Source organism: Pristiophorus japonicus, chromosome 4, assembly GCF_044704955.1.
Source record: "Pristiophorus japonicus isolate sPriJap1 chromosome 4, sPriJap1.hap1, whole genome shotgun sequence".
In the NCBI taxonomy this organism is placed as follows: domain Eukaryota; kingdom Metazoa; phylum Chordata; class Chondrichthyes; family Pristiophoridae; genus Pristiophorus; species Pristiophorus japonicus.
In genome coordinates, this window is record NC_091980.1 from 31,046,242 (window position 1) to 31,060,235 (window position 13,994).

The 13,994-nt window shown below is 47.4% G+C and overlaps 2 protein-coding genes across 6 annotated transcripts in view; both read left to right on the plus strand.

The window, feature by feature from the left end:
* Positions 1-4,043: 4,043 nt before the first annotated feature.
* The window catches only part of atox1 (antioxidant 1 copper chaperone), a 30,085-nt gene continuing 20,134 nt past the window's right edge, over positions 4,044-13,994 (plus strand). Inside the window, exons 1-2 of the mRNA XM_070878079.1 lie at positions 4,044-4,175; positions 11,150-11,225. Of these exons, the coding sequence (XP_070734180.1) occupies positions 4,170-4,175; positions 11,150-11,225 (82 nt within the window). The 5' untranslated portion in view covers positions 4,044-4,169. The remainder of the gene's footprint in view (positions 4,176-11,149; positions 11,226-13,994) is intronic.
* Positions 4,182-13,994, plus strand: part of LOC139262860 (jerky protein homolog) — a 99,596-nt gene continuing 89,783 nt past the window's right edge. For all 5 annotated transcript variants that reach the window (XM_070878078.1, XM_070878073.1, XM_070878075.1 and 2 more), the window contains exon 1: positions 4,182-4,305. The gene's annotated coding sequence lies outside the window, so the exon portion shown is untranslated. The remainder of the gene's footprint in view (positions 4,306-13,994) is intronic.

A 13,994-nucleotide genomic window follows, 5' to 3' on the forward strand; every position in this document is an offset into this window, starting at 1 on the left:
CATATTTACGAAAGGATATACTTGCTTTGGAGGCAGTTCAGAGAAGGTTCACTAGGTTGATTCCGGGGATTAGGAGGTTGACTTATAAGGAAAGGTTGAGTAGGTTCGGTCTCTACGCATTGGAATTCAAAAGAATGAGAGGTGATCTTATCGAAACGTATAAGTTTATGAAAGGCCTTGACAAGGTGGATGCAGAGAGGATGTTTCCACTGAAGGGGGAGACGAGAACCAGAGGGCATGATGTTAGAATAAAGGGCCGCCCATTTAAAACAGAGATGAGGAGAAATTTCTTCTCTCAGAGGGTTGTAAATCTGTGGAATTCGCTGCCTCAGGTAGCTGTGGCTGGTACATTGAATACATTTAAGACAGAAATAGACAGTTTATTAAACGATAAGGCGATAAGGGGTTATGGGGAGCGGGCGAGGAAGTGGAGCTGAGTCCATGATCAGATCAGCCATGATCTTATTGAATGGTGGAGTAGGCTCGAGGGGCCGTATGGCCTACTCCTGTTCCTATTTCTTATGTTCTTATATTCTTATGTTCTTATTGTCTGCATGCCTGATACAAGACTCCCGAAACAAGCATTCTACTCCAAGTTACGTCACAGCAAGCGAGCCCCAGGAGAGCAGAGAAAACGCTTCAAGGACATGCTCAAAGCCTCCTTGAAAAAAAATAAGATCCCCACCGACTCTTGGGAATCCCTGGCCCAAGACCGCTCAAAATAGAGGAGACGTTTTCGAGAAGTTGCCGAACACTTTGAGTCTCTTCGCCGGGAGCACATGGAAGCCAAGTACAACAAATCAAGGAGCGTATGACAAATCAAGCACTCCATCCACCCGTCCCTTCAACCACCATCTGCCCCACCTGTGACAGAGACTGTAGATCCTGCAGTGGTCCCATCAGTCACCTTAGAACTCATTTTAGTGTGGAAGCAAGTCATCCTCGATTCCAGGGGACTGCCTAAGAAGAAGAATAAAACAACTCAGGTCCACTCAGGTCAACTCATGATTTCACGAAGGAAGACACAAATAACCTTCCGGAAGTACAAGGTGACCGAGGGTCTAGTGAGAAGGAGGAACTGAAGGATATCCTTATTAGGCGGGAAATTGTGTTAGGGAAATTGATGGGATTGAAGGCCGATAAATCCCCGGGGCTGATAGCCTGCATCCCAGAGTACTAAAGGAAGTGGCCCTAGAAATAGTGGATGCATTAGTGATCATTTTCCAACAGTCTATCGACTCTGGATCAGTTCCAATGGACTGGAGGGTAACTAATGTAACACCACTTTTTAAAAAGGGAGGGAGAGAGAAAGTGCGTAATTATAGACCAGTTAGCCTGACATCAGTAGTGGGGAAAATGTTGAAATCAATTATTAAGGATGAAATTGCAGCGCATTTGGAAAGCAGCGACAGGATCGGTCCAAGTCAGCATGGATTTATGAAGGGGAAATCATGCTTGACAAATCTTCTTGAATTTTTTGAGGATATAACTAGTAGAGTGGACAAGGGAGAACCAGTGGATGTGGTGTATTTGGACTTTCAAAAGGCTTTTGACAAGGTCCCACACAAGAGATTGGTGTGCAAAATCAAAGCACATGGTATTGGGGGTAATATACTGACGTGGATAGAGAACTGGTTGGCAGACAGGAAGCAAAGAGTCGGGATAAACGGGTCCTTTTCAGAATGGCAGGCAGTGACTAGTAGAGTGCCGTAGGGCTCAGTGCTGGGACCCCAGCTCTTTACAATATACATCAATGATTTAGATGAAGGAATTGAGTGTAATATCTCCAAGTTTGCAGATGACATTAAACTGGGTGGCGGTGTGAGCTGTGAGGGGGACGCTAAGAGGCTGCAGGGTGTCTTAGACAGGTTAGGTGAGTGGACAAATGCATGGCAGATGCAGTATAATGTGGATAAATGTGAGGTTATCCACTTTGGGGGCAAAAACACGAAGACAGAATATTATACGAATGGCGGCAGATTAGGAAACGAGGAGGTGCAACGAGACCTGGGTGTCATGGTTCATCAGTCATTGAAAGTTGGCATAGAAGTACAGCAGGTGGTGAAGAAGGCAAATGGTATGTTGGCCTTCATAGCTAGGGGATTTGAGTGTAGGAACAGGGAGGTCTTACTGCAGTTGTACAGGGCCTTGGTGAGGCCTCACGTAGAATATTGTGTTCAGTTTTGGTCTCCTAATCTGAGGAAGGACGTTCTTGCTATTGAGGGAGTGCAGCGAAGGTTCACCAGACTGATTCCCGGGATGGCTGGACTGACATATGAGGAGAGACTGGATCAATTGGGCCTTTATACATTGGAATTTAGAAGGATGAGACGGGATCTCATAGAAACATATTAGATTCTGACGGGACGGGACAGGTTAGATGCGGGTAAATTGTTCCCGATGTAGGGGAAGTCCAGAACCAGGGGACACAGTCTTAGGATAAGGGGTAAGCCATTTAGGACTGAGATGAGGAGAAACTTCTTCTCTCAGAGAGTGGTGAACCTGTGGAATTCCCTGCCGCAGAGAGTTGTTGATGCCAATTCATTGGATATTTTCAAGAGAGAGTTAGATATGGCCCTTACGGCTAAGGGGATCAAGGGGTATGGAGAGAAAGCAGGAAAGGGGTACTGAGGGAATGATCAGCCATGATCTTATAGAATGGTGGTGCAGGCTCAAAGCGTCGAATGGCCTACTACTGCACCTATTTTCTATGTTTCTATGTTTCTATATTCTTGAATGAGTTTTTAACCATTGTCATTCTTGCTGAGCACAAATGTTATTCTCAGCAACTGACCAAGGGTGAAAGCTCTGTAACAGATGTAAGTTGCACCTGCAATTATCGATTTCACAGCCCTGCCCGACGTGAATCGGGCTCTCCCTTAGTGACCGGTCGCTGCATTGCAACCTGCAGACTCCTCCACTGGCCAAACCCGAACTACAGCCCGTTAATCAGATATGAACCGTAGGCTCGCTCCAAACGGCTGCTCGCTGAATTGCAGCAAGGGTAGAACTCACGGGCTCCCCTAGCGGCCAGTCACTGAATTGCAGCAAAGCTAAAAACTCACGGGCTCCCCTAGTGGTCACTCCTTGCATTGCAGCAAGGGTATAACCCGCAAGCTCCCCTAACGGCCACTCACTGAATTCATCATCATAGACTTGCTTCCACTCTAAAAGTAAGTTCTCAGATGACTGTACAGCCCAATACCGGAATTACAGTCTCTGTCACAGGTGCGACAGACAATGGTTGAAGGAAAGGGTGGGCGGGGAGTCTAGTTTGACGCACGTTGTCTGCGCTTGGTTTTCTGCATGCCCTCGGTGATGCGCCTCGAGGTGCTCAGCGCCCTCCCGGGTGCTCTTCCTCCACTTAGATCAATCTTGGGCCAGGGATTCCCAGGTGCCAGTGGGGATGTTGCACTTTATCAAGGAGACTCTGAGGGTGTCTTTGAAACGTTTCCTCTACCCAGCTGGGGCTCTCTTGCAGTGTAGGAGTTCCATGTACAGCGTTTTCTTAGGTATTCTCGTGTCAGGCATGCAGGCATGCGGGCATGCGGCCTTCCCAACAGAGCTGGTCGAGTGTGGGCAATGCTTCGATCCCATTCACTGAATTGCAGCTAGGATGTAACCTGCATGCTCTCCTAGCGGCCTCTCACTGAATTGCATCAACGGTATAAACTGCGGGCTCCCCCTAGCGGCTGCCCACTGAATTGCAGCAATCTTATAACCCGCTAGTCACTGAATTGCAGAAAGAGTGTAACTTGCAAGCTCCCCCTAGTGGCAAGCTACAGAATTGCACAAATGGTACAACCCGTGTCCTCCCCGAGCGGTCGCTCACTGAATTCCAGCAATGTTATAGCCCGCGGGCTCCCCCGAGCGGCCAGGCACTGAATTGCAGTAAGGATGTAACTCGCGAGCTCCCCTGGAGGTCAATCACTGAATTGTCGCAATGGTATAACTCGCGAGCTCCCCTGGCGGTCAGCCACTGAATTGCAGCAACGTTGTAACTCGCGGGCTCCCCTGCGCGGCCAAGCCCCTGAAAGGCATTCCCATTCCACGAGCTGCGCCGAGCGCAGACGCAGGCGCACGGGACCGAAGCAGGCGCATGCGCCGAGGCCAGGCCTTGGAGCCGGTTTGTTGTCGCGAAGCCGAAAACCGGGAAGCAAGGAGCCGCAATGCCGGTGAGGAGCCTCCGCCTGCCGGTGACTCACAGTCGCAGCGGCCTGTTGGCAGGGCAGGGCTCGGCCCAGGAATCTCCCCGCGGAAACGGGCCCCGAGCGAGAGGCGGGAGAGCCGAGCGGTGCTGGCTCGGTGTGGGTGGGTGTGTGAGGAGGAGGGGTGGTGTTGGGGCGGACGGTGTGTGGGCGCGGTGTAGGTGTGGGGTGGGCGGGCGGGGTTTGTGGGAGAGTGGGGACAGCAGTGAGGGGAGCGGGGCTGGCTCCCTGTTCACAGGGCCGGCTTCTGCAGTGTTTCCCGGGGTTTGGATAATTCACCACCACTCGGCCGAGTCCTTGCTGTGTCAGCCTGTGGTTCACAGTCCCACTCCAGGGACTTGAGTACAATATCTAGGCTGACACTCCAGTGCAGTATTGAGGGAGTGCTGCACTGTCGGAGGTGCCGTCTTTCGGTTGAGACATTAAACCAAGGCTCCATTTAAGAACATAAGAATTAGGAACAGGAGTAGGCCATCTAGCCCCTCGAGCCTGCTCCGCCATTCAACAAGATTATGGCTGATCTGGCCGTGGACTCAGCTCCACTTACCCGCCCGCTCCCCGTAACCCTTGATTTCCTTATTGGTTAAAAATCTATCTATCTATCTGTGATTTGAATACATTCAATGAGCTAGCCTCAACTGCTTCCTTGGGCAGAGAATTCCACAGATTCACAACCCTCTGGGAGAAGAAATTCATAGAAACATAGAAAATAGGTGCAGGAGCAGGCCATTCAGCCCTTCTAGCCTGCACCGCCATTCAATGAGTTCATGGCTGAACATGAAACTTCAGTACCCACTTCCTGCTTTCTCGCCATACCCCTTGATCCCCCGAGTAGTAAGGACTTCATCTAACTCCCTTTTGAATATATTTAGTGAATTGGCCTCAACTACTTCCTGTGGTAGAGAATTCCACAGGTTCACCACTCTCTGGGTGAAGAAGTTTCTCCTTATCTCGGTCCTAAATGGCTTACCCCTTATCCTTAGACTGTGACCCCTGGTTCTGGACTTCCCCAACATTGGGAACATTCTTCCTGCATCCAACCTGTCCAAACCCGTCAGAATTTTAAACGTTTCTATGAGGTCCCCTCTCACTCTTCTGAACTCCAGTGAATACAAGCCCAGTTGATCCAGTCTTTCTTGATAGGTCAGTCCCACCATCCCGGGAATCAGTCTGGTGAATCTTCGCTGCACTCCCTCAATAGCAAGTATGTCCTTCCTCAAGTTAGGAGACCAAAACTGTACACAATACTCCAGGTGTGGCCTCACCAAGGCCCTGTACAACTGTAGCAACACCTCCCTGCCCCTGTACTCAAATCCCCTCGCTATGAAGGCCAACATGCCATTTGCATTCTTAACCGCCTGCTGTACCTGCATGCCAACCTTCAATGACTGATGTACCATGACACCCAGGTCTCGTTGCACCTTCCCTTTTCCTAATCTGTCACCATTCAGATAATAGTCTGTCTCTCTGTTTTTACCACCAAAGTGGATAACCTCACATTTATCCACATTATACTTCATCTGCCACGCATTTGCCCACTCACCTAACCTATCCAAGTCACTCTGTAGCCTCATAGCATCCTCCTCGCAGCTCACACTGCCACCCAACTTAGTGTCATCCGCAAATTTGGAGATACTACATTTAATCCCCTCGTCTAAATCATTAATGTACAATGTAAACAGCTGGGGCCCCAGCACAGAACCCTGCGGTACCCCACTAGTCACTGCCTGCCATTCCGAAAAGTACCCATTTACTCCTACTCTTTGCTTCCTGTCTGACAACCAGTTCTCAATCCACGTCAGCACACTACCCCCAATCCCATGTGCTTTAACTTTGCACAATAATCTCCTGTGTGGGACCTTGTCGAAAGCCTTCTGAAAGTCCAAATATACCACATCAACTGGTACTCCTTTGTCCACTTTATTGGAAACATCCTCAAAAAATTCCAGAAGATTTGTCAAGCATGATCTCCCTTTCACAAATCCATGCTGACTTGGACCTATCATGTCACCATTTTCCAAATGCGCTGCTATGACATCCTTAATAATTGATTCCATCATTTTACCCACTACTGAGGTCAGGCTGACCGGTCTATAATTCCCTGCTTTCTCTCTCCCTCCTTTTTTAAAAAGTGGGGTTACATTGGCTACCCTCCACTCGATAGGAACTGATCCAGAGTCAATGGAATGTTGGAAAATGACTGTCAATGCATCCGCTATTTCCAAGGCCACCTCCTTAAGTACTCTGGGATGCAGTACATCAGGCCCTGGGGATTTATCGGCCTTCAATCCCATCAATTTCCCCAACACAATTTCCCGACTAATAAAGATTTCCCTCAGTTCCTCCTCCTTAATAGACCCTCTGACCACTTTTATATCCGGAAGGTTGTTTGTGTCCTCCTTAGTGAATACTGAACCAAAGTACTTGTTCAATTGGTCTGCCATTTCTTTGTTCCCCGTTATGACTTCCCCTGATTCTGATTGCAGGGGACCTACGTTTGTCTTTACTAACCTTTTTCTCTTTACATACCTATAGAAACTTTTGCAATCCGCCTTAATGTTCCCTGCAAGCTACTTCTCGTACTCCATTTTCCCTGCCCTAATCAAACCCTTTGTCCTCCTCTGCTGAGTTCTAAATTTCTCCCAGTCCCCAGGTTCGCTGCTATTTCTGGCCAATTTGTATGCCATTTCCTTGGCTTTAATACTATCCCTGATTTCCCTAGATAGCCACGGTTGAGCCACCTTCCCTTTTTTATTTTTACGCCAGACAGGAATGTACAATTGTTGTAATCCATCCATGCGTTCTCTAAATGTCTGCCATTGCCCATCCACAGTCAACCCCTTAAGTATCATTAGCCAATCTATCTTAGCCAATTCATGCCTCATACCTTCAAAGTTACCCTTCTTTAAGTTCTGGACCATGGTCTCTGAATTAACTCTTTCATTCTCCATCCTAATGCAGAATTCCACCATATTATGGTCACTCTTCCCCAAGGGGCCTCGCACAATGAGATTGCTAATTAATCCTCTCTCATTACACAACACCCAGTCTAAGATGGCCTCCCCTCTAGTTGGTTCCTCGACATATTGGTCTAGAAAACCATCCCTTATGCATTCCAGGAAATCCTCCTCCACCGTATTGCTTCCAGTTTGGCTAGCCCAATCGATGTGCATATTAAAGTCACCCATTATAACTGCTGCACCTTTATTGCATGCACTCCTAATTTCCTGTTTGATGCCCTCCCCAACATCACTACTACTGTTTGGAGGTCTGTACACAACTCCCACTAACGATTTTTGCCCTTTAGTGTTCTGCAGCTCTACCCATATAGATTCCACATCATCCAAGCTAATGTCTTTCCTAACTATTGCATTAATCTCCTCTTTAACCAGCAATGCTACCCCACCTCCTTTTCCTTTTATTCTATCCTTCCTGAATGTTGAATACCCCTGGATGTTGAGTTCCCAGCCCTGATCATCCTGGAGCCACGTCTCCGTAATCCCAATCACATCATATTTGTTAACATCTATTTGCACAGTTAATTCATCCACCTTATTGCGGATACTTCTTGCATTAAGACACAAAGCCTTCAGGCTTGCTTTTTTAACACCCTTTGTCCTTTTCGAATTTTGCTGTACAGTGGCCCTTTTTGTTCTTTGCCTTGGGTTTCTCTGCCCTCCACTTTTCCTCATCTCCTTTCTGTCTTTTGCTTTTGCCTCCTTTTTGTCTCCCTCTGTCTCCCTGTATAGGTTCCCATCCCCCTGCAATATTAGTTTAACTCCTCCCCAACAGCACTAGCAAACACTCCCCCGAGGACATTGGTTCCGGACCTGCCCAGGTGCAGACCGTCCGGTTTGTACTGGTCCCACCTCCCCCAGAACCGGTTCCAATGCCCCAAGAATTTGAATCCCTCCCTGCTGCACCACTGCTCAAGCCATGTATTCATCTGCGCTATCCTGCGATTCCTACTCTGACTAGCACGTGGCACTGGTAGCAATCCCGAGATTACTACTTTTGAGGTCCTACTTTTTAATTTAGCTCCTAGCTCCTTAAATTCTTTTCGTAGGACCTCATCCCTTTTTTTACCTATGTCGTTGGTACCAATGTGCACCACGACAACTGGCTGTTCTCCCTCCCATTTCAGAATGTCCTGCACCCGCTCCGAGACATCCTTGACCCTTGCACCAGGGAGGCAACAAATTCCTTCTCAACTCGGTTTTAAATTGGCTCCCCCGTATTTTGAGGCTGTGCCCCCGAGTTCTAGTCTCCCCGACCAGTGGAAACAACCTCTCTGCCTCTGTCTTGTCTATCCCTTTCATTATTTTAAATGTTTCTGTAAGATCACCCCTCATCCTTCTGAACTCCAACGAGTAAAGACCCAATCTACTCAATCTATCATCATAAGGTAACCCCCTCATCTCCGGAATCAGCCTAGTGAATCGTCTCTGTACCCCCTCCAAATCTAGTATATCTTTCATTAAGTAAGGTGACCAAAACTGCACGCAGTACTCCAGGTGCGGCCTCACCAATACCCTATACAGTTGCAGCAGGACCTCCCTGCTTTTGTATCTGCACTCAGATGGACATAAAAGATCCCATGGCACTTATTCCCGGTGTCCTAGCCCTTAGTCAACATTACTAAATTGATTAACTTGTCATTATCACATTGCTGTTTGTGGGAGCTTGCTGTGTGCAAATTGGCTGCCATATTTGCTACTTCATCATCATCATCATAGGCAGTCCCTCGGAATCGAGGAAGACTTGCTTCCACTCCCAAAGTGAGTTCTTTGGTGGCTGAACAGTCCAATACGAAAGCCACAGATCTTGTTACAGGTGGGACAGACATTCGTCGAGGGAAGGGGTGGGTGGGGTTGGTTTGCCGCGCCTGACCTCTTCACGCTCTTTGCGTTGAGACTCGAAGAGCTCAATGCCCTCCTGGATGCACTTTCTCCACCTCGGGCGGTCTGCGGCCAGGGTCTCCCAGGTGTCGGTGGTGGTGTCGCACTTTACCAGGGAGGCTTTGAGGGTGTCCTTATAACGATTCCGCTGCCCACCTTTGGCTCGTTTACCATGAAGGAGCTCCGCATAAAGCATTTGTTTTGGGAGTCTCGTGTCTGGCATGCGAACTATGTGGCCTGCCCAGCGGAGTTGATAGAGTGTAGTCAGTGCTTCAATGCTGGGGATGTTAGCCTGGTCGAGGACACTGATGTTGATGCTCCTGTCCTCCCAGGGGATTTGCAGGATCTTGCGGAGACATCGTTGGTAATATATCTCCAGCAACTTGAGGTGCCTTCTATACATCGTCCATGCCTCAGATCTATACAGGAGGGCAACATCTGCAGGCAAAATGCAGGGAGCAGCCTTTTTCGATCTTACAAAGGCCTTTTTGACACTGTCAACCGTGAGGGTCTATGGAGTGTCCTCCTCCGTTTCGGATACCCCCAAAAGTTTGTCAACATCCTTCGCTTGCTTCACGACAGGAGGGCGGGTATTACTGCAGCCCTGTAGACCATGAGCTTAGTGGTAGATTTGAGGGCCTGGTCTTCAAACACACTTTTCCTCAGGTGGCCGAAGGCTGCACTGGCGCACTGGAGGCAATGTTGAATCTCCGCATCAAGGTCTGCCTTTGTTGATAAGAGACTTCCGAGATATGGGAAATGGCCCACGTTGTCGAGGGCCGCGCCGTGAATCTTGATGATTGGAGGGCAATGCTGTACATTGGGGACAGGCTGGTGGAGGACCTTTGTCTTACGGATGTTAAGCGTAAGGCCCATGTTTTCATATGCCCCAGTGAATACATTGACTATATCCTGGAGTTCAGCCTCAGAATGTGCACAGACGCAGGCATCGTCTGCGTACTGCAGCTCCACAACAGAGGTTGGGGTGATCTTGGTCCTGGCCTGGAGGCGGTGTAGGTTAAACAGCTTCCCACTGGTTCTGTAGTTTAGTTCCGCGGCAGGGAGCTTGTTGATTGTGAAGTGGAGCATGGTTGCGAGGAAGATTGAGAAGAGGGTTGGAGCGATGACGCAGCCCTGTTTGACCCCGGTCCGGACGTGAATTGGGTCTGTAATGGATCCGTTGGTAAGTATCATGGCCTGCATGTTGTGAAGGAGACAAAGGATGTTGACAAACTTTTGGGGGCATCCGAAATGGAGGAGGACGGTCCATAGACCCTCACGGTTGACCGTGTCAAAGGCCTTTGTAAGATCGAAGAAGGCCATGTATAAGGGCTGGCGGGGCCTAATCTGAGTGCCTGTGCATTGCTGGTTCATTGCTGAATGGAACTTTATCTCTGCATCAATTAGACTTCATGTGACATTGAACAATCTTGTGAGCAACTCGTTTGAGTATATATTGGAACCTTATGTCTAAAATTGTTAGGGTCTTTTTGAAATTGGTTCTGAAATCATCAATTTTTATAAAGTCATCTAGGGTCTACTCTTAATTCTAATTTGCTTAATTTGAATTATCTAATTACATTTTTTGGATTTGATTTACTTGGATAATTTGATATTTGTAGTGTAAAAAAAGAGTTAATAGTAGACTACACTGCATCTGAATAATTTTGGTGTGAAAGAATGTTAGTTCAGAAGAGATGCAGTATTTCAAGTTGGTGACATTTAATTTTAGGCTGGGAGTTTTGACCTGGTGGAAGATGGGGTCTCCTTGGGAGACGGGAAGAAACTCATTTGAGCGGTCGGTAGTGGGGCGTGAAAGTGTATTCCTACCGGGATTGTGTTGGTCCACCTCAGGCTTCTGGGGCTTGTGTGTGGTTTTTGTACATGAAACAGGATATGCAGATGTGCTTTGTTTACTGATCTCATCTCGTGCATGATTTGAGAACGAATTAGTCAATAGGTTTTTCTTTGCAAATATGGGCAATGAATAGTTGAGGATGTCAAATCCTTTAGCCAATTTTAAAATATTTTAATCTTTTGCAGAAACACGAATTCTTCGTCGATATGACATGTGAAGGCTGCTCTAATGCTGTGACTCGAGTGTTGAATAAGCTAAAAGGTGAGCTGAAAGAATTGTGAAAGCTGTCAATTCACAGAAACCTGGTTCTAGTGTAGATGATGATTCTCTGATCATGATCGAATTCACACATTTTACCCAATGTGGATACTAATGGCTGGAGAATTAAACCGATGTTAACATTACTACAAATTCTAACTTGTCTCTAGAGACGATCACAAGATAATTACTGACGAGAAAGGCCATTTGGTCCACTTTGTTCATCCATCCTGTATGACCATAAAGTCCCTCCAATTATAGCAACCATTCGCTCCTTAAATGATTCCAAGGATTTTGCATCTGCCACTCTATCCAAGCGTCTGTTCCACGTGTTGATCACTTTTAATGTGAAGAAGGACTTTTTGATATCGGTCCTAAATGTGTCTTTTACAAGTTTGAGCCTGTGGGCCCGAAGAATTCTATTCTTGCAATTAAATTTAAAATGATTTTCCAGATTTATCTTTTCTGTGCGGTTATGATTTATACATTTATAAGGTCGACTCCCAGATGCCTCCTTTCAAAGCTGAAAAGCCCACATTTCTCCAGTGTTTCCTGTTGACTCCGACCTCTCAACATTCGGTATGAGCTTTGTAGCGAGCCTCTCTGTACAGCCCCCAGCTCATAGATTCCCTCCCTTGTACCTCAATGACCACAAGTGAACACAGCACTCGACGTATGCACTGACCGAGCAGCGTAGTGTCAACAGAATGCTAGCTTCAATGTTACAACAACTACTTGTATTTATATAGCACCTTTTAATATAGTGGAACATCCCAAGGCCCTTCACAGTAGCATTCTGCGATAAAAATTAGTCACCGAGCCGCGTAAGTAGAAATTATCGCAGGTGAACAAAAGCTTGGTCAAAGAGGTATGTTTTAAGGAGCGTCTTGAAAGGTAGAGAGGTTTAGGCAAGGAGTTCGAGAGCTTGGGGCCTAGGAAACAGAAGGCATGGCCACCGTGGTTGAGCGATTACAATCAGGGATGCTCCATAGGGCAGAATGTTAACAGAATGCTAGCTTCAGCCTTCCCATTAAGATGGGGGTGTAATGTATACGTGAAAGTCTTCTGCTACTCTGCCATGTGGCCATTCTTCATGGGTGAACCTGGACAGTGCCCTTCAGCAGGATATTGAACCATGGAGAATGTTGTTGCTGAGCTTGAACCCATCCTTACCTGACATTCACACACACACAAACAAAACACACGCTTTCCATCTGGATAGCAGTCAGGACCAGGAATCAGCACTGGTTTCCTCCTCCCCGTGCCCCCTCCCCCCAATCCAGGAGCACTGAGTCTATGGATCCAAATTTGGCCCTCGAGTTTTTTCGGCGCACTTATGTGAGGTGCGCCGACTTTCTGCTCTCAAAACGATGTTGAAAATGTATCGCCGTATTCTCCCCGCTCTGTGGACCATCCTTGTGCTTGGCATGGCGTGGCAATCACAGTGGGGGCCGGAGCTAGGGCCGTGCGGCTGAGAGAGTGCCGGCAGTGGGGTGGGGCTAGGGCCCAGCGTGTGTAACAGTGTCGGCAGCGTTGCGCATGCGCTTTGGAGCATTCGTGCATGCTCCCGGGCGTCCCACCCACCGCAACTATCCCCGGCATTGCTTTAGCATCAGACTTATTGCCCAGAGAAATAACTGCAATTGTTGAGTATGAGGGTACCTTGAATAGCTGACCACAGAATGGCTGCAGCCCTGAGAAGTATGCAGATAGAAGTAAAGATTCAATCAAGCTCCTTCAATCTTAATCACTGGATTCAATTCAAACAAATCTCATGCAACCTGATTTTAATTCTATGATTTACGACACTCAAATTTATGATCATTTCTGAACTCCATAAAAATGGTACATGCTGTTGGGAGTATATTTAGTTGTCTCAGATGAGCTTTCATTTTTAAAATGTACTTTTTTAGTCTAGCACGGATGTTTTGGATTGTTTCATGGCCTTTTTGTCAGCATTATTTATAATTTATTTTGAGGTTCATGGCAACTATCAAAACTTACAATAAGTACATAAGTGTAAAAGTCTTATTAACACATTAAGGCTCCTGAAGCTTGTGTGTTCCCAGCCCCGCTTTACATAGAAACATAGAAAATAGGTGCAGGAGTAGGCCATTCGGCCCTTCGAGCCTGCACCACAATTCAATATGATCATGGCTGATCATGCAACTTCAGTACCCCATTCCTGCTTTCTCTCCATACCTCTTGATCCCTTTAGCCGTAAGGGCCACAACTAACTCCCTTTTGAATATATCTAACGAACTTTCTGTGGTAGAGAATTCCACATGCTCACAACTCTCTGATTGAAGACGTTTCTCCTCATCTCAGTCCTAAATGGCTTAACCCTTATCCTTAGACTGTGACCCCTGGTTCTGGACTTCCCCAACATCGGGAACATTCTTCCTGCATCAAACCTGTCCAACCCCGTCAGAATTTTATATCTTTCTATGAGATCCCCTCTCATTCTTCTGAACTCCAGTGAATATAAGCCTAGCCGATCCAGTCTTTCTTCATATGTCAATCCGGGCATCAGTCTGGTGAACCTTCGCTGCACTCCCTCAATAGCAACAATGTCCTTTCTCAGATTAGGAGACCAAAACTGTACACACCATTCAAGGTGTGGCCTCACCAAGGCCCTGTACAACTGTAGTAAGAGCTCCCTACTCCTATACTCAAATCCTCTTGCTATGAAGGCCAACATGCCATTTGCCTTCTTCACCGCCTTCAAGTTCCCTCCTGCAGCCTCCTTCTGCGAGCCCAGCCTGCTGCGTC